This window comes from Lactuca sativa, chromosome 3 (assembly GCF_002870075.4).
Source record: "Lactuca sativa cultivar Salinas chromosome 3, Lsat_Salinas_v11, whole genome shotgun sequence".
NCBI classification, from domain to species: domain Eukaryota; kingdom Viridiplantae; phylum Streptophyta; class Magnoliopsida; order Asterales; family Asteraceae; genus Lactuca; species Lactuca sativa.
The window spans coordinates 74916740-74942421 of NC_056625.2; the positions used below are offsets into that span (position 1 = coordinate 74916740).

General features: G+C 36.5%; 2 protein-coding genes across 3 annotated transcripts; both read left to right on the forward strand.

The window, feature by feature from the left end:
- Window positions 1-7475: 7475 nt before the first annotated feature.
- On the forward strand, window positions 7476-14928 carry LOC111879097 (cleavage and polyadenylation specificity factor subunit 3-II). Its single transcript, XM_023875574.3, has 19 exons — window positions 7476-7672; window positions 8005-8152; window positions 8238-8415; window positions 8508-8580; window positions 8659-8773; window positions 8854-8927; window positions 9012-9148; window positions 9497-9560; window positions 9652-9717; window positions 9799-9868; window positions 9958-10062; window positions 10148-10289; window positions 10365-10461; window positions 10538-11281; window positions 12995-13545; window positions 13860-13979; window positions 14085-14217; window positions 14307-14471; window positions 14570-14928. Exons 2-19 carry the CDS (start codon window positions 8128-8130, stop codon window positions 14729-14731), a joined length of 3021 nt encoding a protein of 1006 aa, XP_023731342.1. The 5' UTR covers window positions 7476-7672; window positions 8005-8127; the 3' UTR covers window positions 14732-14928.
- An 882-nt stretch (window positions 14929-15810) lies between these two features.
- LOC111879129 (probable UDP-3-O-acyl-N-acetylglucosamine deacetylase 1, mitochondrial) lies at window positions 15811-18063 on the forward strand. 2 transcript variants are annotated; one of them, XM_023875607.3, is made up of 7 exons: window positions 15811-16151; window positions 16239-16544; window positions 16632-16838; window positions 16914-17021; window positions 17097-17161; window positions 17248-17389; window positions 17627-18063. In XM_023875607.3, the coding sequence occupies exons 1-7, from the start codon at window positions 16089-16091 to the stop codon at window positions 17690-17692; spliced, it is 957 nt and encodes a 318-aa protein (XP_023731375.1). In that variant the 5' UTR covers window positions 15811-16088; the 3' UTR covers window positions 17693-18063. The 2 variants fall into 2 exon arrangements, with proteins under 2 accessions (XP_023731375.1, XP_023731374.1); XM_023875606.3 differs by having other exon boundaries at window positions 15812-16151; window positions 17245-17389.
- The last annotated feature ends 7619 nt before the right edge of the window (window positions 18064-25682 follow it).

The following is a 25682-nucleotide window of genomic DNA, read 5'->3' on the forward strand; positions in this document are numbered from 1 at the left end:
TACTGTAGGTGTGCTTCTTTTGCAATTTCTTCCTCAATCAGAGGACTAAAGGTGTAGTTATCATTAAATGGAGGAGGAACACTGTCATACCCTAGGCCCTTTTGTCGTTCCACCTAAGTTGTTTTTCAATCATTGTCTCAACTTTCTTACTTGACACATCAAATTTCTTAAAATTAAAATATGCATTTTCAAACTTATTCTTCAATGTGTCAAGCTCGACAGTTAGACTAACAATCTTTTCTTGAGCATAGTGATAGTGTTCACATTTATCGCTATATTCTGCTTGAAGTTTTCTAAAGTCCTTGATTTTGGCCTCTAATTGTTCTTTTAAGGGTTTTTTTAGCCTTTTTTAAAGTATATCTTTCATATTTAAGATATTCAATTTCCCTAATTAATAACTCATATTGATGTCCATCTCTTCCACGTCCATAGGATGAATCCGATCCAGTTCTCCAACCATGATTGGAAGGCCCAAATCTCCTGCCACGAGTACGTTGTAACAATTCATAAACCTAGCCATTAAAGTAATGTTTTCTTCAGCTTCTTTTGGAATTGATGGAGGTTGAATTGTGGTTGTGGTTTTAGAGCTTGAGCTAGAAGAACTTGAGGGTGTCGGATGTTGATAAGGCACAACACAATGAGCAGAATATGTTTGTTGAGCAGAGAAGGCATTATTTGATGAGATTCCTATATTGGCAGTAGAGTAGGAATTCACATGGTTGATTTCACATTGCTTAACATCCATGTCACATGCCTTGATTATGGCCATCACTTCGGAAAGGGTAAGCTTGCTCAGATCTTTAGTCTTCTTGATCATGGGCACGTTCATATCCCAGCTACGCGGAAGAGAATTTAGTAGCTTCTTGTTAACCTGTGAGCGTAATAGATTTATTCCAGTTGTACTTATTTCAGTCGTGAGAGTAATAAACCTTTGCAGTTGAGCTTCAAGAGACTCCCCTAGGACGTGATTAAACAAATTGAACCTCTATTTCATTCTAGGCCTAAAATGTTGAAATAAATGAATGTGGGTCCAATTAGAGCCCATTTAAAGGTTCTAATCCCATGATAGTCAAATTGGAAGCTTATTGGTCCAATGAGTCCAATAAGGAAGTCCTAGCCCAAAATGGACCTAACAAGAACTTCTAGGGTTTCCAATTACTTGTTGACTATTTGTAGTACTTGTATGGTGTATTGGATTGAAGTTTTGTTGTCATAGAGTAAGCATCATACATGCTCTTAAGTTTTTGATTCTACATTTTACTTGAGTGTAGTGATTACAAGACACAAAATTTCTAGTTGTGACACCTCATGTCCTCATTTCCCTCATAAACCTCAATCAAGGCTTCCCATAAATCTTTTGCAATTGTGTATTCCCTAAAGCCTTGGGCAATTTCAGGAGATAGGGCCATGTTAAGAGTGGCAAGAGCTCTGTCATGTTCTTCAACCTTTTCAAAGTCTTCATCCGTGTAATTCTCTATCATTTTACAACAACTGTCTTAGCTTCATCATTCAGATTTGTTGTAATTCTGACAGGACCTTTAAGAATGCTCCTCCATATCTTGGAATCCTTCATTTTAATGTAGTTCTCCATTCTGAATTTCCATTGTGGAAACCCATCAGCTGACAAAAGTCGAGGAACGCGAGTGATTGTCCCCATAATAGAATCCAACTCCTAATGCATTGAAGTGTTGGACTAAGATTCCATTTTAAATTAGTAACACCGAGAACATCAAAAAGAATTTAAAGTTTGGCCAAAAACTAGGAAAGTCAATAGACGAGTTGACCAAAAACTCCAAGAATTTGTTGACGTCAACAAATGAGTTGACCAAAAACTCCAAGAATTTGTTGACCATAAACTAGGAAAATCAACCAATGAGTTGACCAAAAACTCCAAGAATTTGTTGACCGTGAACTCCAAAACTTGATCAGATAACCACCGAAAACCTTGATTAGTTATTTTAAGAACATATCAATATCCCATAAATCTCATGATTTAAATGATGATAGTCCAAATCTAATCCCGATGAATTAGAAGAATATATCCAGAGTTTCCGATTAACACGAAGAACTGTTGGGTTGTGAGCAAAACATCAATCATATGGTGCACATGCAAACCCTAAAGCTTTGGATCTAGGTTTTTCTAATTGTACATGCAATAATTATCCAACACTTGTAAACCCTAACACTAGCATACAAAAATCAAAAAGTACATCTAATAAACAAGTTAGAATGTTACCTTTGATTATAGCTTGATAACCTTGAGCTTTTTAGAACTTAGCACCTCAAATGTGATGCCTCTAATATATCACAAACACCAAAGCAATTGGAGAATCTTAGAGAGAGAGAGAGGGGGGGAGGAGGAGGAGGCTCAAAAATCGGTTGGTTGTCCTTCTTAGGGTTTAGTGGTCGATTTTGGCTATCCCAAGGGTTCTTTATATAGTTGAGCAGTTAGGGTTTCAGTCAAAACCCTAATCCAGTTGCTAAGTCCTTAAGCAGCCCAAATGAATCTTTCTAGAATCCCTACCATGGATGAAATCCAGTAGGCTTCCACAAGGATTTCGTCCACCCCTATCTTTAGGGTTCCTTAACCCATATTGCAATTATCACATAATTACAATATCAATCCCTTTAATTCAATTAACCTCTTTTGACCATAAAATTAATTCTAAATTAATTCTTGACCAATGTTAATTAAATAATATGATTTCTCTTTTAATATATTATTCAAATAATATATTAATAAATCATATTTATCCTCTTTCTCCATTATTCTTCCAGTCAAGTTGCTTTGGTGAAGGTAACCTAAAAGGACCATACTACAATCGGGTCAAGTACATATCAAATATAGTTATGACTTAGATGCCTAATCCAACAATCTCCCACTTGGATAAGTCTAATAACTATAAATGCAAGTAAGAATTCAAAATCCGATTAGCAATCGTAGCTCTCAAAAGCTACTGTCGAACTTTGACACGTCCTTTAGATAAGGGATCGTATAGTCCTCCGTTCTCAATATATCGTGTGGACAATTACATGGAACATAGTCATACTTATTGTCCAACAGTTTGTTTCTCGATCTCTGATTTGTCTGACATAGAACTTAATTGAACACATCAATTCAGTCATGACCGGGTCCGACACATAAGTCAAAACAAAATCATCGAAGGGCCCAAGATATCGCTTTTACTCTCGTAGGATAAAAGGAATAGATAAACTTCGACTTATGTGCTTGTACTATTTTCTCATCAAATCGTACACAACAATATGTTTTATAACATCAATTTACTGATGCGTTACGCATTATCATTGCACAACCAACTCGTAAACAACAACTCATATATCTAGGTTTAAAGACTATACTGAAGAAAGGTATGAAATCATAACAACGGTCATAATAGTGCTATGATCAGACTCACTCGTTTTCTACTTTTTCTTCGGTTACTGTAGTGGATCTTAAGCAAAATGTGCAAGTTGATAAAGACCCTCAAAATCATGCTTACTATGCACACATTTATGCATGCATTTAGAACTGATTGATTGAATACTTCAAAAATCTTATAACATGTTTTTTAAATTATACTTGACATTCTGTTTTTAAGGTTCTTGGAGCTACAATATTTTATGTGTGTGTGTATATGGAGGGTAGTGCTACGATATATACATAAGATTATAACATGACACCTGATAGGCATCTTGGAGCTGCTCAAATTGATCGGTTGTAGTTAGACATTCTTGTAACCGAGTAACACACATTTTCATTAATAAATGAGAGTGCAAGTCATCAATCTAGCTAATAGAAATTTTTTAATTACAAAAATTTCCATGGTTCAAAGCAATTCAAAGCCACATTTACCTATGTTCTGGTTGTTGTTATTGTAACCTTAGTTTTTACCTCTGTGCTAGTTGTCCCATGCTCATTTCCGCTCGCGAAAGATGATAAACATTGCATTGGGCAGGCTAGCTCGACTAGTGCGCACCAATTTGAAGCTTTTATTGTTCTCAATACAACATCCTTGTTCCTATGTGTCACATTTGGTCAATCAAATGCAAAAAAAAACTATACATACTGCCTATATCGCGACCATTGTCATGATCCAGGAATCTTCGTTAATAATATCTGCCATGGTGTAGAGTGTACCAACTATGAGGTATAAAAACAATGATACACTAACGAGAACAATAAAAGCTTGAAATTGGCACGGTTATGTTAGCCTGTCCAATAGAATGTTTATCATCCCTCACAATCAAAAAAGAGCTTGGACAATCACCATAGAGGTTATAGCCATGGCTACAACCACGACCACCGTAAGTAAGGTAATTATGGCTTTGACTTGCTTTGAAACCATGGAAAAAGTTTCAATTAGCTAAATTAACGACACTTCACACTTTCTTGCGAACCGTTTTCTTTTGTTGTTTTACGTTATAAGACTTCAACTGAAAAACTTAATGAATTTGAAGATTTTGGTCATATTTTAATGTCGAACAATTGTCAGAATGATATCTTATATATCAAGTTTTGTGAAAGTAGTTGTTTATCAAGTTTTATAAAGAGTCTATGTTATTATTATTTTTTTATATGGACATTATAAAATCTATAATTTTGGTTCCAAATCAAATTTGAGATTTACTTTAGAATATTGATGAGTTTTTATAGATTCTCTAGCTCTAATTCATCACTAATTCATGAATCTAAGCTCTAATCTACATATTATTGATTATGATGGATTTATGAACTTAGCTAATCCATAAACTTTAATTATGGAGTGGAAATCTGAATTTGATCATTAATCTTGTAACATCCGGCATTTCAGGTATATTAATTATTCTTTTTATTTTGAGTTTTGTGGAAGAACTCGGCGAGTTGGTGCGTAGACTCGCCGAGTTGAGACGCGATTTCTCACCCGGATTGATGCCCGGACTCGGCGAGTCGCCTTGGTAGACTCGGCGAGTCTGTGCTGTTAAATGAAACCCTAATTTCTCGGGTTTGAGGCATATTTAAAGGGCCTTATGGCCGTCATTTGCGCTCATCAGTCCCCAGAGTGAAACCCTAGAGCATTTGAGCGATTCAAGTGAGGGAAGGAGCCATTATTAATCTTGGAGTTATTGCCTAGCAAGGAAAGAGGAGATCTAGCCAAGAGGAAGCAAGAGAGGGGTGGATTCCTGAAGAACTGAAGTCCAGGACATCACAACTGAGGTACAATTCCGAATTATTCTCTGTTATTATGATGTTCATGTAGATTTAGGGCTTTTGAACCCATTTGTGGCTAGATCTAGTGTCCTCATGGTCCCTTAGCGAGTTAAGGTCCTGGATCTGGACCCATAGAGGTCCAGAGCACCTCTTTACCAAAGCTTTATATGCATCCATGGAGGTTTTGGCTTGGGATCAATGTATTTGAGGCTAAAACACCATTCATGAGCTATTCGATGCTTAATGAGCACCAAGACTTGGACTTTGCGTGGTCAATAAGCTTAAGGAGACTGGATGTATGATTTAGTGAAGCGGATCTAACCTCAGAAGGTCGTTTGGGGTTGTGCATGCAATGCACTCGCCGAGTCCATTCCCAGACTCGGCGAGTTGGTGCGGGTTGTTCAGTGATTACGAACCAGGGGTTGAGTAACCAAGTCGGGTGAGTGACTCAGTGAGTCGGAAGAGATTCAGAGGGATCGGGTTCCAGTAGGGACTCGGCGAGTCCACGCCAGACTCGGCGAGTCAGGTCGACCGTTGACCGTTGACCAGAGTTGACTGGTTTGACTTCGTGGTATTAGTCAGCCAGAGTCAAGGTAGTATTAAGTAGAAATATGCTTGTGTTGTAGGAGGACGATAGCTCAGGAGATCAAGCACTAGTGGTTAAGAGATTTACGAGTTACCGAGATACGCGAGGTGAGTCCTCTCACTCTACGTTACCTTGAGTGGTAGTTATGTGTGACCGGAAGGTCGTATGTGCTTACATTGAGTATTATGTTATCCTATTGTATGTGACATGCTATGCATTATGTCTTTGTGATTTATGCTATGCGGAGTTTATAGACCGGACCGGAGGGTCCAACGATTCATGAGCCTGAAGGCTCAAGCAGACCGGACCGGAGGGTCCAACGAGCTTAGGACCAGAGGGTCCACAGAGTTGTGGGACTGGAGGGTCTCACTGAGACACATTGACTAGAGGGTCAAACAGAGTTATAACATCGAGTGGCTAATGTGTGTTGTATGTGGTATTTTGGGGAACTCACTAAGCTTCGTGCTTACAGTGTTTTGGTGTTATGTGTTTCAGGTTTCTGTCAGGATCACGGGACGGCACCGGCTCGATTGTACACACCAAAGAAAGAGTCATGTTTTGAGAATCCTGGTTTATTATGCAAGTGAAAATGGAGTTATGTTTTGTAATTCGATTATGAATGAGATTTTAAGCAGAGTGTTTTTAAGAAATAAACGATTATTTTTAAATGAAAATTTGTTTTGAAATTTTCGGTGTAACAATTCTAAGCTTTGTGTGTGTTTCGATGATAATTGTTTGTTAGTATTCATTGATGTAATACCATAACATCATTGAAATATGTGATTCGATTCCGAATGATGGAATTGAAGAATTGATGTAATACCATAACATCATTAAAATAGGTGATTCTATTCCTAAGGATGGAATTGAAGACTTGGAGCCCTAATTCGTGAGAACTTATACACTAGCTATGCAAACTTGTACATGAGCTTAAATCCTTAATTAAGGATCCAAATCATTGATCACTAGATTGGGAATTGTTTAATTGTTGATGGTTATGATCGATTTGTCAAAGTGATCCCAATACATCTTCTTCTGGAGATTATGAGCTTGAATCGTAATTCCAGTGAAATCCAACAAATGAAATAAAACGAATTGTTCGTAACAACAAAAAATTTTATGTAATATTCATGTTAAAATTGGCAAATTATTAATTATGTTGTAAACCAAAAGGAATTTTTCATTTAGAAACATTTTTGTAATTTTGAAATTTTGATAACCAAAACCCAAATGGAACATTGGGCCAATCTTCCACAATAAGCACAAATCCACAATGCATACATGTTATTGGGTAGGTCCATGAACAAAAAGACTGGTCTTGGATTGATCTTGGAAAAGGACCGTGACCAAACCAGTCTAAAACGAGACCGAAACTGAGTCGAAAAAACCTTGTACTGAAAAAGCCGCACACAAAAACCACGAAAACTGAACCGAAAAAGAACATTTCAAAAAAATACCGTCTTAATACTGTCTGGAACCGGCCTGAAAAAAAACTGAAATGTTTCAAGACCGGATTATTTCGAGACCCGTTTGGAAACATGCTAACTTACAAAGACTCAAGACCGACTTGAAAAATATTTGATATCTCCTCAAGTGGGAGATATCAAAGGATCTCGAGTGGGAGAAGGGCCCATTTGATTTCTGTGTGACCGCTCCAACGAAAACATCAATTCGATTCGATCCGATCCAATCAAAATTTAGCTGGGTCCTTTGCAATGTTATTTCCCGTCTTTGCCTTTGCTCTGTAGCGATTCTGGAAATCACACACAGAGCAGGAAGGAACGCACGCACACACGCACGCCTCCATCGAAGGAACACTCTCCTCCGGCCGTCGCTCCCTTCGCCGTTTCCTTCCTCTGCCGACGCCACTGTCTCCGCCTCGCTGTCGTCTTCCTCAGGTAAGCAATTTTTTTTTTCACGAAACTGAAGCGATGCAGACGAAAACTGTGTGTTCTTTTTCGGCCAAGAAAAACTTCAAAGAAATTCTTCTTCCTGTTGTTTGGTCAACACAACTCGATTGTTCCATGATGTTTGGTTATTAAACATTTGAGTGTTTATGAATTTCTTTGTTGCAATTTGATTGAAGTATGCATTTTTTTTTTCTTATTTCTTTCTATGCTGCGATTTGACTTCTAATTCATATCATTCTAGTAGTTTGTATATCGGAAAGAAATAATTGATGAGTGTGTGTTATACTTGGCATTTAACGAAATGCATACCATGTGCTCAGTTAAATGCCACTACTTGCCTCTTCAAGCTGCCACTAGCAATCACACCATTGTTGCTCCCAGAATTAGATACTTGAACTCTCCATTTTAGGTTTTCGTTTTCAAGTTATTACAGAAGAAAGTTCATGGCGATTGATTGTCTTGTTCTAGGTACTGTTTTCTTCCGTATCTTTGATTTTTTTAGTCCATATCGGAATTGTTTCTTAGTTATCTGATTAGAATATAAAACAATCAGGCGCAGGACAGGAGGTAGGAAAGAGCTGCGTGGTTGTATCTATAAATGGAAAAAGGATCATGTTTGATTGTGGGATGCACATGGGTTACACTGATCACAACCGTTACCCTGATTTCTCTCTGATTTCAAAATCTGGAGATTTCAATAACGCCCTTTCTTGCATCATTATTACTCACTTGTAAGCTTGTAATACCCTGATATCTCCGAAGTTTATACAAATAAGAAAGAAAATTTTTAAAACTGATATTAGTATGGGCTCTATTTTTGCAGTCACTTGGATCATATTGGGGCTCTTCCATATTTCACTGAAGTTTGTGGTTACAATGGACCAATTTACATGACGGTATATCCATCAACTTGTCTTTAATGGTGATTTCATATCTGAGAATTCAACTGCAATTAACTTATTTATTCTTTACAGTATCCTACCAAAGCCTTGGCTCCACTTATGTTAGAAGATTACAGGAAAGTAATGGTTGGAAGGGGGGAAGAACAGCAGTTCACTTATGAAAACATCATTGATTGTATGAAAAAAGGTATGAAATTCAATTCACAACAGCCATAATAGTGATATGATCAAACATTCAAACTCACTCCTTTTCTACTTTTTCTTCAGTTACTGCAGTGGATCTTAAGCAAAATGTGCAAGTTGATAAAGACCTTCAAATTCGTGCTTACTATGCTGGACATGTATGCTTCTAGAATTGATTGACTGAATACTTTAAAAATCTTAATAACTTGTTTTTAAATTGTACTTTGGATTGTGTTTTTAAGGTTCTTGGAGCTGCAATGTTTTATGCGTGTGTGGGGGATAGTGCTATGGTATATACAGGAGATTATAACATGACACCTGATAGGCATCTTGGAGCTGCTCAAATCGATCGATTGCAATTAGACCTTCTTATAACTGAGTAACACACATTTCCATTAGTAAATGAGAGTGCACGCCTTCAATTTAGCTAATGGAAATAAAATTATTGCAAAAATTACAATGGTTTCAAAGCAAGTCAAAGCCACATTTACTTTGGTTTTGGTTGTCGTTGTAGTAACCTTGTTTTGGTTGTTACCTCTGTGATGATTCTCAATGAGAAGTTGAGAATCAAAAATTTAGCTTCAACTTGCTTTGAAACCATGGTAATGTCTGCAATAAAATTATTTTAATTAGCTAAATTGATGACTTGCACTCGTGATTATTTAAATACTGAAAATTTTGTGTATATTAGATTATTGTATCTTAAGTAACAGCTGACTTTTTATAGGTCGACATATGCGACAACTATTCGTGACTCAAAATATGCTCGAGAGAGAGAATTCCTTAAGGCTGTATGTAAGCTTCATTAATTCCCATTTTTTTTTTCTTTTAAAAATTATTAACGAATATTTATTACATGCAAGTGATGAAATGTGATTACAGGTTCATAAATGTGTTTCCAATGGAGGAAAGGTGCTGATTCCTACATTTGCTCTTGGACGAGCTCAGGTTTTTATCTGTCCTATTTTTATTATTATTATTATTATTATAAAAAATATACCTTATGGTTATTTATGAATTATTCAATAGGAACTCTGTATATTGTTGGATGATTACTGGGAGCGGATGAATCTTAAGGTTCCTATCTACTTTTCAGCAGGTTCTCATCTTTTATTCTTTTTCTTTTATCACCTATAAACTAAATGTGTTTTTTTTTTCAGATAAAGAGTTATTATTTGTTTCTTTCAGGTTTAACAATCCAAGCTAATTTGTATTACAAAGTGCTAATTAATTGGACTAGCCAGAAGGTGAAAGATACATATGCTACTAGAAACGCATTCGATTTTAAAAATGGTATCTCACAAAAATCATTTATTGATACCCTTTTTCTCTACAATTGTTATTATTATTTATTTATTTTTATCTTGACTTGATGCAGTTCACCAGTTTGACCGGACTTTACTTGATGCTCCTGGACCTTGTGTTCTTTTTGCAACACCAGGAATGATTAGTGGTGGTTTTTCACTTGAAGTTTTTAAACATTGGGCTCCATGTGAATCAAATCTCATCACACTTCCAGGGTATTTTTATCACTTCTTTTTGTAATTATCTTTTTCCTTTTTTTATTAATTATCTTTTTTCTATTTTCTTCATAGGTATTGTGTTGCTGGAACCGTAGGACACAAATTGATGTCTGGTAAGCCTACAAAAGTTGATTTGGATAAAGATACACAGATTGATGTTCGTTGCCAGGTATCTTTCTATCCGTTTTATTATATAATTAATATGTTTTTTTTTACTAATATGTATAAAGTTGTTTCTTTTACAGATTCATCAATTGTCATTTAGCCCACATACGGATGCAAAAGGAATAATGGATCTTGTGAAATTTCTGTCCCCAAAACACGTAATACTTGTACATGGTGAGAAACCTAAAATGGATTTGCTTAAATCAAGAATCAAATCAGAATTAGGAATAGAATGTTTTGATCCAGCAAATACCGAAACCGTATCTTTCCCTTCAACCCATTTTATAAAATCCGATGCTTCAAACGCATTTATCCGTAGTTCATTGACGCCCAACTTCAAATTCCCAAAAGATGAAATTACGGATACGCCCTCACTGCATGTTTGCGATGAGAGAGTGAGTGAAGGGATTTTGACAATGGGGAAAGGTCAAAAAGTCAAGGTTATACATCAAGATGAGCTTGTAACAATGGTTGGAGGTGGAAAAACGGAAGTGGAATTTGGGTATTGTTTTGGGTTAAATTTATGCAGTTTAAAGAATGTTAGCAAAGAGGTTAGGGTTTCTAATGGTGATGACTCGTTGCTTGGTGTTTTGAATATGAAACTTTCGGATGAATTTGGGGAATTGGGAGTGAGGGATTGTAAAGGAAGTCTTGAGGTGAACTCTTTTCGTGTTCGGGTATGTAAGAATGATGATTGTCCTCATAGAGTTGATAGGGATGAGTTAAGTGAGAGGCTTGAATGTGTGTTTTTTTGTTGTAATTGGTCGATTTTAGATAAGAGTATTGCTTGGAGAGTTATAAGTGTAATGAAGAACATGGATTTGTAATTTGGACGTGTGTATTTTTGGAGACAAGTTTGTGGAATTTAGTTGTAACAACAATTTCACCCATTTAAGCCCAAACCTTACAAAAAACCAATTGCAATGGGTTACATAAGGCATTGAAATCCAAGTCCTAACACCTTAATGTTCCCCAAACCTATGAAGTAAGCCTCCCAAGGTTAAAAGCTATCAATTACGGAAAAAAAAAAACTCAATTATTTGTTCCTCTTCACAAATCAGTCACAAACCCAAAATCAATTAATGGAAGTCATAAAAATGCAAACCGTAAACATACATATTCTGAAGGAGGTGAACAAAAAACGTAGTAGTTGGCTTCGAATTTGAGAAGCCATTGACCGGCAACAGTCCAAGTATGATAGGGAAAGAGAAGAGATCGATCGAGAGGCTGAGTGGTCTAGTGGCGATCGACAAGAAAAGACTTTCATGTCAAAAGTCATTTGTTTTTCATTCTGATGTCGTTGTTCGTTTTTGTTGCGGTTTTAGTTCCAAATCGATATAAAATGATTAATTTGTAATTGCTAAATTTCTTTAACTATTTTATTATTATTATTTTATTAAATGTAAATATTAATAAAATAAGCAGGTTCCACCACCCCACACCCACCCAAATGTATCTCACATGTTACCATGAAATCTAATTTGCAAAAAAACCTTACTTCTAAAAAAACGTAAAACATGTGTTTATGCTTCTAAAAGTGTATCTATAGTTCTAAAAACATAAAAAAAAAAAAATACATATTAGTAATAATAATAATATTAGTAGTATTTATACTTCTAAAAAGGTGAAATTATGTATTTATAATTCTAAAAAACATATTTATATGTTGCTTGGTTAAAATCCTTTTTGTGTATAAACATTTTTTTTGTATGAATATTTATAATATGACAAAAAAACATACTTAGGGTAAAAAAGCATAAAATATTTGTAAATTTAAGGTTTTTTTGCAAATTAAAATTTCATGATAATATGGAAATCTACTATTGTATGTAAAAAAAAGGCAAAAATGATTTTTTTTTTTGGAAAACATAAGGACATAAATGAACAAGAAATCGTCACATGGACAAAACAGAAAAACTTGACAAACCTAAAGGCTTTCATGTCGATTCAAACCGTGTGAGTGAGAACCGTGGTTTTCATAAAATAACAAGAGGGAGATAAGGAGGTAAATGTGTGAGTGACGACATGATAAATGCAGACAATAACAAAGAGATGGTGGGGTCGTCGGAAAGGAATAGAAAAAAAACTATATGTTTTGCAATCTTTTTTAAAAATCTAACATGTGAAATGGTGTTTTTTTTTTCTTTTTTTGGATTTGTGTTGTCCAAGGAGAAGGGTCGGAAAATTAATTATTGTCGAAATAATGAAAATTACAAAAGTATATAAAATTTAGTTTAATTGTAAATCATACTCCATAAAAATATGATTTTAATGGTTTCTTAATAATAGACTAGCAAATCAAATTGACATTATTAAACAACAATACAAAATAAATCGTATACAAATATTGAAATTATATAAAATATAAAAAGTGATAATTCATTAATGTATAAAGTCAAGTCATCAAAAAATAATTGAAAAATAAAGTATTATAATATAAAAAAGGAATAAAAAGTTAAAAAAGCATATCGCTACGTGTTGCAGTTGCCATAAGGAAAATAGTAATAATAAAAAAGGAGACGACTGTGTTTTGTTAGCCTATCAAGTATCAAGAACAACTCGTCACACTCCTCCCATCCACCTGTGGAAGTTTCAATATGGCGGAGATGTCAACGGAGACGACAGCGCCGTTACTCAGACCACGACAGGACACCGTCGAATCCCAATCAGGAGAAGGAGCAAGGCCGACTACACTCGCCCTTCTCCTGGGCCGTGCTTCGGGACGGCGTGGAGCGTCTATGTTGGTGCGCGAGACTGCAGCGCGACAACTGGAGGAGCGGCGAGCCGACTGGGGCTACTCAAAACCAGTTGTTGCCCTAGACATGACATGGAACCTCGCCTTCGTAGCGGTTTCGGTGGTTTTATTGATTTGCACGGTAGAGGAGAAACCGAACGTTCCAATTAGGGTTTGGATCTGCGGATATGCGTTGCAGTGCGCGGTGCATGCGGTGCTTGTGTGGTTGGAATATAGTCGGAGAAGCCGGAGAATACAGGAAGACGAAATGACAGGGGGAAATGATTTGAGTTTCAACGACAGTGAGGATGATGATGGAAGGATTGGGGCTTTCTTGACTTCTAACAGAATCAGGTCCGTTTCAATGTTTCATACACTTGAACTTGAATTCATTTAGCTTAAAATTATGAATCTTATTATTTTCCATTTCCATAGGAGACTTCATTGTAGCTTTAGCATCACTGGTTGCTTGAATGCTCAATGATATGTTCCCATTTGTATAATTAGATCAAATGCATTTGCCTTATCATCTAAAAACGGGTAAATCACAATAGACTTGTTATGGGATCAAAATTAGTATATGCTAGAAAGTGGTTTCATTTCTACCTTTTGTATACTGTATACATGATTGATTCTGTCACTGATGCATAACATTTTGGGATTTTCAGTTACACCAAAAGATGTGAGAATCTTAATACGATGGTATCATTTGTCTGGTGGCTAGTTGGCTTTTACTGGATGGTTTCTGGTGGAGAGATTCTTCTGCATAATGCTCCACGTTTATACTGGTATGTCTTGAACCATATGTCATATTCTCCATGTGGAACGGACTAACATTTCTTACTCGATTCACCTACAATTCTTTGTTTTCTGTTTTATATGAATGATTGCAGGTTGAGTGTGGTGTTTTTGGCATTCGATGTGTTCTTTGCTATCTTTTGTGTTGTTTTAGCATGTCTGATAGGAATTGCTCTTTGTTGTTGCTTGCCCTGCATCATTGCAATATTGTATGCAGTTGCTGGCCAGGTGATTATATGACTCTCTTTTCAAGATTTTACAATTTATATTTTGTTTCATTAAGTTTTTTAACATATTATATGCTTAATAATATCCAGGAAGGTGCATCAGAAACAGACTTAAGTGTCCTTCCAAAATACAGATTTCAGGTGTCCAATGATGAAAACAAACCTGATATTCATGTGGGAGCAGGTAGAATGGTTCCTGTTGAATCAAATGTTGGATATTTAGCTGTTGAACGTGTTCTTCTACCCGAGGATGCTGTAAGTTTAATTAATAATCTCATAATTCCAAATAGATATAATGTTGCAATTTTGATTTTGATATATGAAAGAAATGTTTTGTGTTTTTTACTTTTTAGGAGTGTTGCATATGTTTAAGCCAATATGAAGATGGAACAGAGCTTCATTCGCTACAATGCAACCATCATTTTCATGCATCATGCATAGTGAAATGGTTGAAGATGAATGCCACCTGTCCTCTTTGCAAATACAATATCTTAAAGGGAAACGAACAAGTTTAATAATAAATCAGAAGAATCTGGAATTCACACAGGCTACTATGTATTTATGGATATGTACAGGAGAGGGGATGTAGCTAATGCTTTGGTAAACAAACAAATTTTCACATTTAGTAGAGTTTACTTTTTGGTACAAATGAACAAAATAATGCAAAACATATGTAGCATTGCCATTAATTAATTTCAAGTGTATTTTGTCATGTTGATGTCTAAACTATTACTATTATGTTGTTGACATCACTTCCACTGATTCTTGATTTAATTTATTGTTGTTCTTGAAAAATTCTTTGGTTATATTTCGATTTGTTAGAACCCAAAAAGCTGAAACTATTCTAGTTTGGTTTTGTTTTAGTTTTAGGCCAAACATAATCATTACACAAACCGATGTATATGTAGGGGTAGCGATGAGAAGAGAATTGGGTATCACAGTTTATAATTTTAATAGGATAATAGGATAAAGTTTATTCGTTGTAATTTCTAGTATTATCTAAAACCTAATTGTTATCTCATTCAAAGAATTGCTTAAATTTTCTACTTATTTCAATGTCTAACAAGTTTAATATCTAATAAAAATTACACAAATTCAGTTATCACCATATAAAGTTTGAAATATCTGAAATTCGTTATAAGCTAATAGAAATCACAACATAATTAATAAAAACGAATATCTTATTTTTAGTATCACATAATACTAATATATAATTTTGAAACAAAAAGTATTAGCATATAAGTATTTTAAAACTATAAATGATTTGAGGTCGGGTATGAAGTTTGTCAACCTGTATTATTAATTTATTATATCAACTTGCTGTTCTTGAGTTTTACAAATAAGGGCATTAAAGAGAACAGAAAGGAAGGAAAAAAGTACTTGTGTTCTCGGGCAAAAAAAAAAGAAATGGAACGAAAATTTGTTTTCAGGAGGCGAAAAGGAAAAATTATCCCTAACGATACTTTCTTTTTTCTTCCTTAAAAAAAAACTCGAATAAACGTTTTTTCTTATAATTCCATCTTTTCTTTGCTTGACAAAACTTGAAAATAATTTTCTCTTCTATTTTTTTTTCCTAAAAAACTCACGAACATATGAACACGTGCAAAATTTTAGTTCAATATTCAGTCCCATAGGCCATAACAATTTACATGATTCAAAACACATCCCAAAAGTTGCGAGTTCTACTATAGAAATAGAAATGGTTTCCAAACCAACTAGCGCATTTTACATTTTCACTCTAATAGTAATAGGAATGGGAATATATAAAGTTTTGAGGGTAAACCGTAAAAACATTAAGTTTGGTGCACAACTTTAAATTCAAATGAACCAAACGCAAAATATTTGCTCTTCGAAGTCATCGTCAAAACTCAAATGACACTCCGTGGCGCCGCCGTCGAAGCTTTTAAATCCTCTGCTCTGATTTCATGGAGACCAGTATGCTTCATTCCCTGTCCATCTCTATCTCTAAGTTTGATGATTTATAACATATATATAATACCTGTAAACACTTGATGAATGCAGACTGGTAAGTTGCAGCAGACGATTGGTGGTTGTATAGAAAAGACAGGGAGAACGCTTCATTCCGGAAACCAATCGACTGTCAGGATTTGGCCTGAGCTCGCCGGAAAAGGGAGGTACTTCGATTTTAGTTCCAATTTAATCCCCGCGTCAATTGATTTTGCTGAAGAATCGCCGCTCTGTACTACGCTTCGTAAAGATGGGCACACTGTTCGAACTGTCGAGCACTTGCTTTCGGCTTTGGAGGGAACAGGCGTCGATAATTGTCGAATCGAGATCGTGAACTCTGATAATGATCCTTCAGCCGAAGTATGATCAGAAAACATAACTAATTCGTGATTTCAACTTTGGACGTAAATCTTCAGCCAGATTGATAGGTTTCATATGAAATTACAGGTTCCTATTTTCGATGGATCAGCAAGGGAATGGGTGGAAGCTATTGAGCAAGTTGGGGTTACAGTTGCTATGGATTCCAATGGCAGAAATTGTGAGAAACTAGCACCATATCTTACTCAACCTGTTCATGTCTCAAAAGGAGATTCTGTAATATCAGCATTCCCTTCTAAGCAAATTAGTATCAGTTATGGAATCAATTTTCCACAGGTAAACCTAAACCTCTTGATCCTTTACATTTAACATCACTATATATATATATTCACCCCTTAGGGTTCATTTCAGGTACCAGATCTAAGCCTCCAATGGTTTTCTTCAGTCTTTTCCACCACCGATGATTCCTTCTATTCTAAGCAAATAGCTCCTTCAAGAACCTTCTGCATTTATGAAGAGGTATTATACATTTGAATGGGTTCATGTTGCCTTTATTTACATTTCCTAAATAGAAGAATTATATTGCATTTTCAGGTGGAGAAGATGCGGAGTGCAGGACTCATCAAGGGTGGTTCTTTAGAGAATGCTGTTGTTTTTAGGTGAGATATCATAAGACTCATTAAAGATTTTGAAGTATGTTTTGTGAATGATGAATGATGAAGTTTAATGTTTTGTTTCTTAGTAGAAGTAAAGGGTTGATGAATCCAGGTTTGCGTTCACCTGAAGAGCCATGCAGGCACAAGATTTTAGATCTTATTGGCGATGTTTCTCTTTTTGCTCGCAATGGTAGTCAAGGCCTCCCTGTTGCAAATATCATAGCTTATAAGGTATGTCTGTGTCATGTCAGGTCAGGTTGTACTGTGTTTGACTTACATTAGCCTGGAACTGAAAGACTGATCTCAATGAGACAAAAAATGCATCAACAAATATAGAACAATGTGGGATAGGGACTCGCTGTCGATCTATGTCTGTGCAAAAGACATAAATGCCCTTATGTCATTCAAAATAGCCTTATAAAGCTTGTATCCTTTTGTGAAATTACACTGACTTTATACACAATGCAGGGAGGACATGCACTACATGCCGAATTTGTTCGTCAACTATCTGGATTCAGGAGTAGTTGGAGATAAGACAGTTGAATGATAGAGAATTGCTTGATATTTTTAGCTTTTAAGAAAAAGCTCAATTTTTTTTTCTTTTGGAAGTAGTAGTTTTTAGCTTTTAATTTAAACAAAAAATTCATAATCAAAAAGTTATTTCAAATAGTGTTTAACAAAAAACTTCTACCTGATTATAAAAATTTACAAGATTATCCATATAACTATCAAATAACTTATATCATTGTTGTAGTAAGATAGATTTTGTACTCAATTGATTAATTTCTAGTAAGGAACAACCTGTCTAGCTCGTTCACCATAATCATATACTTTCTTTGCCAGTTTGCCACATTTATATGTGTAAATTAAAGAGAAGAGCACAAATAACTTTTGTATATATTATGATGATGTTTATTTTAAGTTGCACATTTTATTTAGCCTTTTAGCTACTTTACCAATAAAATCATGAAAGAGTTATCTTGGATTAGTTTTTTTGTGTAGATAAAGGCTACGTTTAGCATCCTATCTGAAAAGCTAGTTGTTAGCTGAAAGTTGAAAAACTAGCTGTTAGCTGAAGAGCTAGTTGATAAAAAAAGAGGTTTGGTAAGAACTAGTTGATAAGATAGCTGAAATATATAAGATGACATAAAATATCATTTAGAAAAATATGATGTTTATAATTAATTAAGGGTATTTTGTGAAAAAAAAAATTTAAAACTAGTTCAAGTAACTTTTTGAAAAAGTTGGCTCTTAAGCTGTTTTTTGGTTTGCCAAACATGACAAAATAAAATAACTTGAAAAATAAGCTAATTGTGGCTCGTCAAACATAGCCAAAGTTTGTAGGATTATCTTTTTGGTTTGTTTGACTTTGGTATTTTGGTTATAGGAAACAAATTATCATTTTATACTTTAGTATGAGTGTTTGTTCAAAGTTTCTAACGAATTTCAAGTATTGCATTGTATGATAGTAAAAGAACGGGTTGAGATGGAAATCAAGGTCATTTCTTGGAAGTAATATCTTCTTGTAATTTCTCTCTAACTATCATGCTATTTTATGTTCAAGTTTGCCATGTACTTTTTCCTAAAACACCCACTTACATAACTAATGTTTACATTCGATAGAGAAGATGCATATGATATGGATTGATAGTTGCTTGAATCTTGCATTTTTAATGCTTGTGATTTTACCATTTCAGCTGTAAATAATTTTTGATAATTTTACAAAAAAAATTGACAGTTTCTTGAGTATTAAACTGTTATATTGGTGCTTGGTTGTTTGTAGTCTTGTTTAGAGTATGAAGCATAAAATATGTAATATAGCTACAAGGTTCAACAAATACTCATCTGTAGTACTACCAGATCATCTTTATTTATATTCAATATGAAAGAGAAATGATTCAAAAAGGAATGGATGGGATTTTGCGAATTTGACTATATATATTGGTAATTTAAGATGGTCTTCTTCTTGTTTTTGCCCTAAGCTTAAAATTTGACTTAAGCGGACGTAGGTGTAAGCATTTTTGCACATTTGGTGTATATGAACTTTTGTGTAGGAGTTATAAATTAAACGACCATCAACGTTGTTTTTTAAGGTGTGACTGAGTTTTGTTTAAATTTATTATTATTATTATTATTATTATTATTATTATTATTATTATTATTAGTTATAGTATAAGTTATACTCAACAATTTTAATGCATAAAAAAATCATGTGATTATATATCTATATCAAATACATCAAGTTGATAAATATGTTAAAATCAACAACGAAAAGTAATAACAAAAAGTTAACAAAAATTTTTTGGTTTCATATATGTATATTTTTTTTTAAAACTTAGTAACTTATTGACAATCAACATATACAGATACCAAAACTCTAGTGTTCTCTTCTAATACAACCGATAGAAGATTACAAAAACATGTTAGACAACTAGATTAGATGTATGAAATGAAAGAAATATTAGAAACTATACTTGAAAAAGCATCTAAAAAACCTTTAAAAATTCCATTTAGAAACCTTAAAAAAAAACTCTATTAACTTCTAAAAAATGTTCAAATCCCTCTAAAAAAAACCTAAATAAATAATTAAAATAAAAACCACGATTAAAACCACTAAAAAAACAAATGCCTCAAGAATTTAGTACCACGAGAAACCATGTTGTACACCTTTCCTTATAAAGCCGTGAACTCATGATGGAGTATAACATGATGGTGGAGAAATGTCGTGTTCAGTGGCGTACCCACATTAATACAAGGGTGGGCCTTGGCCCATCCAAATAAATAAATAAATATATATATATATATATATATATATATATATATATATATATATATATATATATATATATATATATATATATATATATATATATATATATATATATATAATTTTATTAATTACCAAAGACTAGAGGAAGTGAATTGCTATATGGCCTACTTATTAAAAATTTCAAATTATACATAAATAGAAATATTTTATTACCGTTCATATTTTATAAATTATTTGGCCCACCCCTAAACAAAATTCTGGCTACGTCACTAGTCTTGTTGTCATAACACGTCTTTTATAACACCGGTTAATACAATGTTATTTTTGATGAATAGTATCAATATGAAAATGTAGCATTATTCACAAGTACTTATGAGATTTTCAATCATGTCTCCTAATATTTTCAAGACAAATCTTGAATGTTTTAAATTTCTGATGGAAGCTACACCAAACAAAAACTAATAAAACTCAAACTACTTAAAGCTTGTAGGCTGTCAATGTAGCATACTAGCATCTATTCGCAAAGGCTCATGGTATTTATTTGGGATGGATGGTTCAACATCATTGCGTGACCTCGGTTTGTTTTTCTCCGTTTACATCGGTTTAGGGCCGGACCTAAATCCCATTGACTCACTACTACCTCTACTTCATCTTGAACGTCTAGAAAACAATATTGATGTTCAACAGCTGGCCTAAACATGTAAAACAATACCATACAAAACATAAGATAGAATATTTCCTCCGTCATATTAGCCAGCTTATGCGTGTACTTTATATCTGGAAGGGTCTTCACACAGAAGACAACATATCTCCAAAAATGAAAGTACACTAAAGCCAAATTAGGAGCATCATCTACCCATGTAGCTTGTGCAATCTTTGCAAAACTCCTGGCAACCTTCCCCCCATCATCGACCTTACAACTTTATCTAACCAGTTACCCGTGCCAATAGCGGTAATGACAAATGTACACAAGCCGATGTTTTCCACCACAAAAAACCAACCCCATCAAGTCCTTCTGTCTATGAAATGGGTTGGTTTCCCTTATTAATATAGAAGCTACATTCAACAGTATCACAATCATCAAAATCATCATTTCTTTTACTTGTATAATTGGCCTCAAGAAAGACCATCCGGCACACATCAACACGATCACGGAATAGAAAAGCACAACCCTCGTAAACTTAAATATGTAAATTACAAGCACCACACTACAACCATCAGCACTACTTGTCAACTTCGCACACTGCGAATCCGCAGGTCCAAATATCAAGTCAAGAGTCACTGTAGCAATCAACGCACCCATCAATATATGAATTCGGTGAACATATGCCTGGTTCTTGTGGCAAGTGAAGACCCAAAACCCTAGAAAACACAGATAAATGAGGGAGAAAATTACTGATATGAAGTCGCTAGTAATGTCGCCAGCGGTGTTGTAGAGCTCTATACGGAAATGCATTGTGTGGAAATCCATCGGTACGTGAGATTGTGGGTTGCAATCGGTGAAATGGAGTGAGTAGTAATTTGGATATGGATATGGATATGGATATGTCTCACGTGCAATTTGTTGAGAAGACCTCGGAAAGTAAGGATGACTCAAGACTCGATCCACCAACAATAAAAGAGTACCTATTATCCATGTGTTAATTTATGCGCCCCCTCCAACATCTTTTCCCGCTCCTTTTTTTTTCTACTTGAAATGCCTAAACTGCCCTTCTTCTCCGATTTATTCTTAGTTCCCTTTGATTATAAAATCAGCAATGTAATCCAATAAATCAGGAATTATCTTCTTTCAAATTTGAATCGATAGTCTTCGTCAGTCGATTTCAAGATTATTCAATTGTTGATTCATCTCTTTCCGTTTCCAATTTCTGAGTCAATACTACAGATGTGTAATGAATGGATTAAATTGCTGATTTTATAATCAAAGGGAACTAAGAATAAATCGGAGAAAAAGGGTAGTTTAGGCATTTCTCTTGGCGAAACACAAATAGAGACGGATCAGCACGACTACAAGTAAAACCATGTTGAACTAAAAACGAACTGAGACGATGAAACCATGCACGCGGTGCCTGTTTTAGACCATAAATAGCTTTATTAAGTTTGCACACATAGTCGGGATGGCAAGCATCTGCAAAGCCCAGGGGTTGGTGCATGAACACCGTTCACATTGAGTTAGCGCAACCGCCAACCATTAACAACGGCAAGAGTGATAACAACCCGAACGGTAGCTGCCTTAACCACCGGACTAAACGTATGAGAGAAATCAAGACCCGGAACTTGACTAAATCCTTGCACAACAAGGCGAGCTTTGTGGCGCTCAACCGTCCCATCCGCACGATACTTGGTGCGAAACAACCACCGGCAACCGACAATATTGGCATGAGACGGACGAGGAACGAGAGTCCACATCTTATTTTGATGAAGAGCCGCAACCTCAGCATGCATGGCATCACGCCAATGAGAAATACACAAGGCATCCGCATAAGACGAAGGCACCGAGGCAGAAAAAACCTGCGTAAACAAAGAGTGAGAATGTAAGTGTGCCAAATCAACCCGGTAACGCGGCTTGAAGATCCCAGATTTCGCCCGTGTGGTCATCGGATGAGAGGGAGGCAGCATGCGAGGCGATGGAGGAGAATCCGACTCGGAATCAGGGCCCGATTCAGCACCAGGACCAGGATCGGAGTCAGACCCGGACGATGAAGCATCGGAGGCGGATGATGGATCAGAGGCGGCACCCTACGACGAGTCGGAATCAGACCGGGAAGCTGTCGGCGTCTGGGGCGGTACCGGATCAGTGCACATAGCGCAGGGGTGCGAAGTAGTTGGGCTGGAGACCTTGGGAGGAGGAGCAGGAACAGCGACAGGAGGAACCACGGGGTCGACGGGCTCGGAACCAGCGACAAAGGACTGCAGCGGAAGAGACCCAATGTGGGCGGTAGTATGTGTGTCTCGAAACAGAAAACATGATTCATCAAACCGGGCATGGCGGGTGACAAACACACGATTAGAAACCGGATCGAGACAAAGAAACCCCTTGTATTGCGAGTGATACCCAATAAAAACACACGGAATGCTCCGTGGTGATAGTTTATGATCCGCATAGTCCCACAAATATGGATAAACCCGACAACCAAGAATACGAAAATTGGCATAAATGGGTGCGCGATCAAATAAAACCTCAAATGGAGAGCGCATGGCCAACACCTTAGTGGGAAGACGATTAATTATGTGCACCGCGGTACTAAAAGCATGCGTCCAATAAGAGACCGAAAGATAGGCATGAAACATCATAGCAAGGCCCGTTTCCACAATATGACGGTGTTTACGTTCGACCCGCCCGTTTTGTTGAGGTGTGTAAGGGCAAGAGATACGGTGAAAAATGCCATGGCTTTGTAACAACGCCTTTACTTTATTGTTTAAAAATTCCGTACCCCCATCAGTTTGAAAAGTCTTGATTTTTGTAGAAAATTTTGTCTCAACAAAGGCCATAAATGTCGCAAAAACTCCATAAAAATCGGATTTATTTTTAAGTGGATAGAACCACGTGAAACGCGAAAAGTCATCCACGAATGTAACATAATATCGATAGGAGGCAACCGAAACAACAGGAGATGGACCCCAAAGGTCACAATGAATTAAATCCAAGACCTTTGAGGCACGTTGGTCATTAATCTCAAAGGGCATACGATGAGACTTGGCAAGTTGACAAGGAGAACATACAACGGGTTTTGGTAAAATAGAAGAAACCATTACATGACCATCTTTATTCAATTTAGAAATAACATCAAAATTCATGTGCCCTAAACGGGAGTGCCATAATTCAAAAGATGCGGTGGGACGTTTAGTAGCAAACAACGAACAAGCCACCGATTTATTGGGGAGAACATAGAGCCCGCGGTCATGCCTTCCTTGTGCTAGAATTTTCTTCGTGACCGGATCCTGAATAGAACATGAATTTTTCGAGAAAAGGACATCGACATCATTATCAGAAGTCAACTTGCTAACAAATAATAAAGTTTTAGTAAGTTTTGGGACAACTAAAACATCTCGCAATTTAATACGATTTGTGAGAGTAGAAGTCCCAATAGAGGTAATTGGAAGAGTTGTACCATTACCAAAATGAACCGAACCGTCGCCATGGAAAGGCTCGGATTGAGTGACCGAGCCCGAGGAGGAGTCCATATGGTCCGAGGCCCCGAAATCAACATACCAATCCAGAGCGGGTGGAGTGACGCGACAATTCGCTAAAAACGCCTTCGTCAAGTCCCTTTCATTTGGAATAGAGTTAGATGCAAAAGTAGAAAGTCGAGGGCAAGCACTAGCAAAATGCCCATTTAGTCTACATAGTTGGCAATGAGGAGGCCGACGGCCGCGACCACGACCGCCACAAAAAGCACCACGACCACCGGAGCCACCATCGCGACCCCGGCCAACAGAAAACGCGGGAGCAACCCCGCTAGGCGCTGAAACAGCGGAAAAGGCGACATCAGGGGTGGGCTGCCCATGGATCGATTTGATGAACAATTCATGGCTTTCAGCTTGCGCAAGGAGATCCTAGAATGAGTCAGTGATACGCGAGGTGCGAACCCCAATGGAAAAAGCTTCAAAACTGCCGCCGAGGCCACATAAAAACCAATGACATTTCTTGGATTCATCAACGGCATGACCAATAGCCGCTAGTTGGTCACAAATGGCCTTGAACTTGCGACCATAATCAGAAACGGGAGAGTCACCCTTGGAGAGAAGCCGAAGTTGGTCGCGTAGATTTTGAACCCGTTCCATGGAGGAGTTTCCATAGGCGGATTCGAGAGCAGTCCAGATGGCGCGGGCGGAGGAAAGACCCACAATTTCAGAAAAAGCTTCCTCCGTGAGGGAGGCTTGGAGGAGAAGAACCGTGTGTTGATCGGCGGCTTGCGATTCTGCAAAGGCCGGATTCTCAACTTGCTTGGCGTCCACGGTATGATGAGTGGGTGGAGCTTCCGAGGAGCCATCGACATGTGCAAGGAGATGTTGATAATTGAGGAGGGGAACCATTTGATTTACCCACAAAAGATAATTAAAAGAAGAGAGACGAATGGTGATGAGATGAATGAGGGTGTTCATCGGGAGGGTGGAGTCATTAGAGGAGCCGGCCATGGTGAGATCGTCGGAAACAATGGAGGAGTCGGTTATGAGGAGGGAGAGGAAGGGAGGGGTTGAAGGGCTCTTGATACCATGTAATGAATGGAATACCACACCAATAGGCATGGGAGTTATCTTATATAAATACAAGATGGCATCAAGATTTCACACAAGTTTCAATCGATCTTCTTGTCGTCATTCTACTAAGCTTCGCCAACTCGCCTGTCTCAATGTCTTTCGGCGGAAGATGGGGACGATGGCCATCGTTTCACTTTCCCATGCCAATCCCGCTCACAATATTGAATCAAGCAGATCTGCTATTTATTAACCAAGGCAACTGTGTCCGATTAAAGCAGCCATCCAAAGGTAATAAAAAATTATCACTGTCTTTATTCCTAAACCCTAATTGGTCTTAGTTTTTTAAGGGATGGTACTGTTGGGGCTATGAGAGACGATGGACATAGAGTACGATGATCTCTCTATGTTGGGGTTATGTTGTTTTCTTTGCTAAAACTGGTTGCAGTAGAACTTTTGCCTTTCAAAATGAATTGGAATTTTAATAAACTTTAGAATATTATATTACAAGTCATAAAGGATGCTGCTATGTGGATAATGTTTGTGTTGAACTTG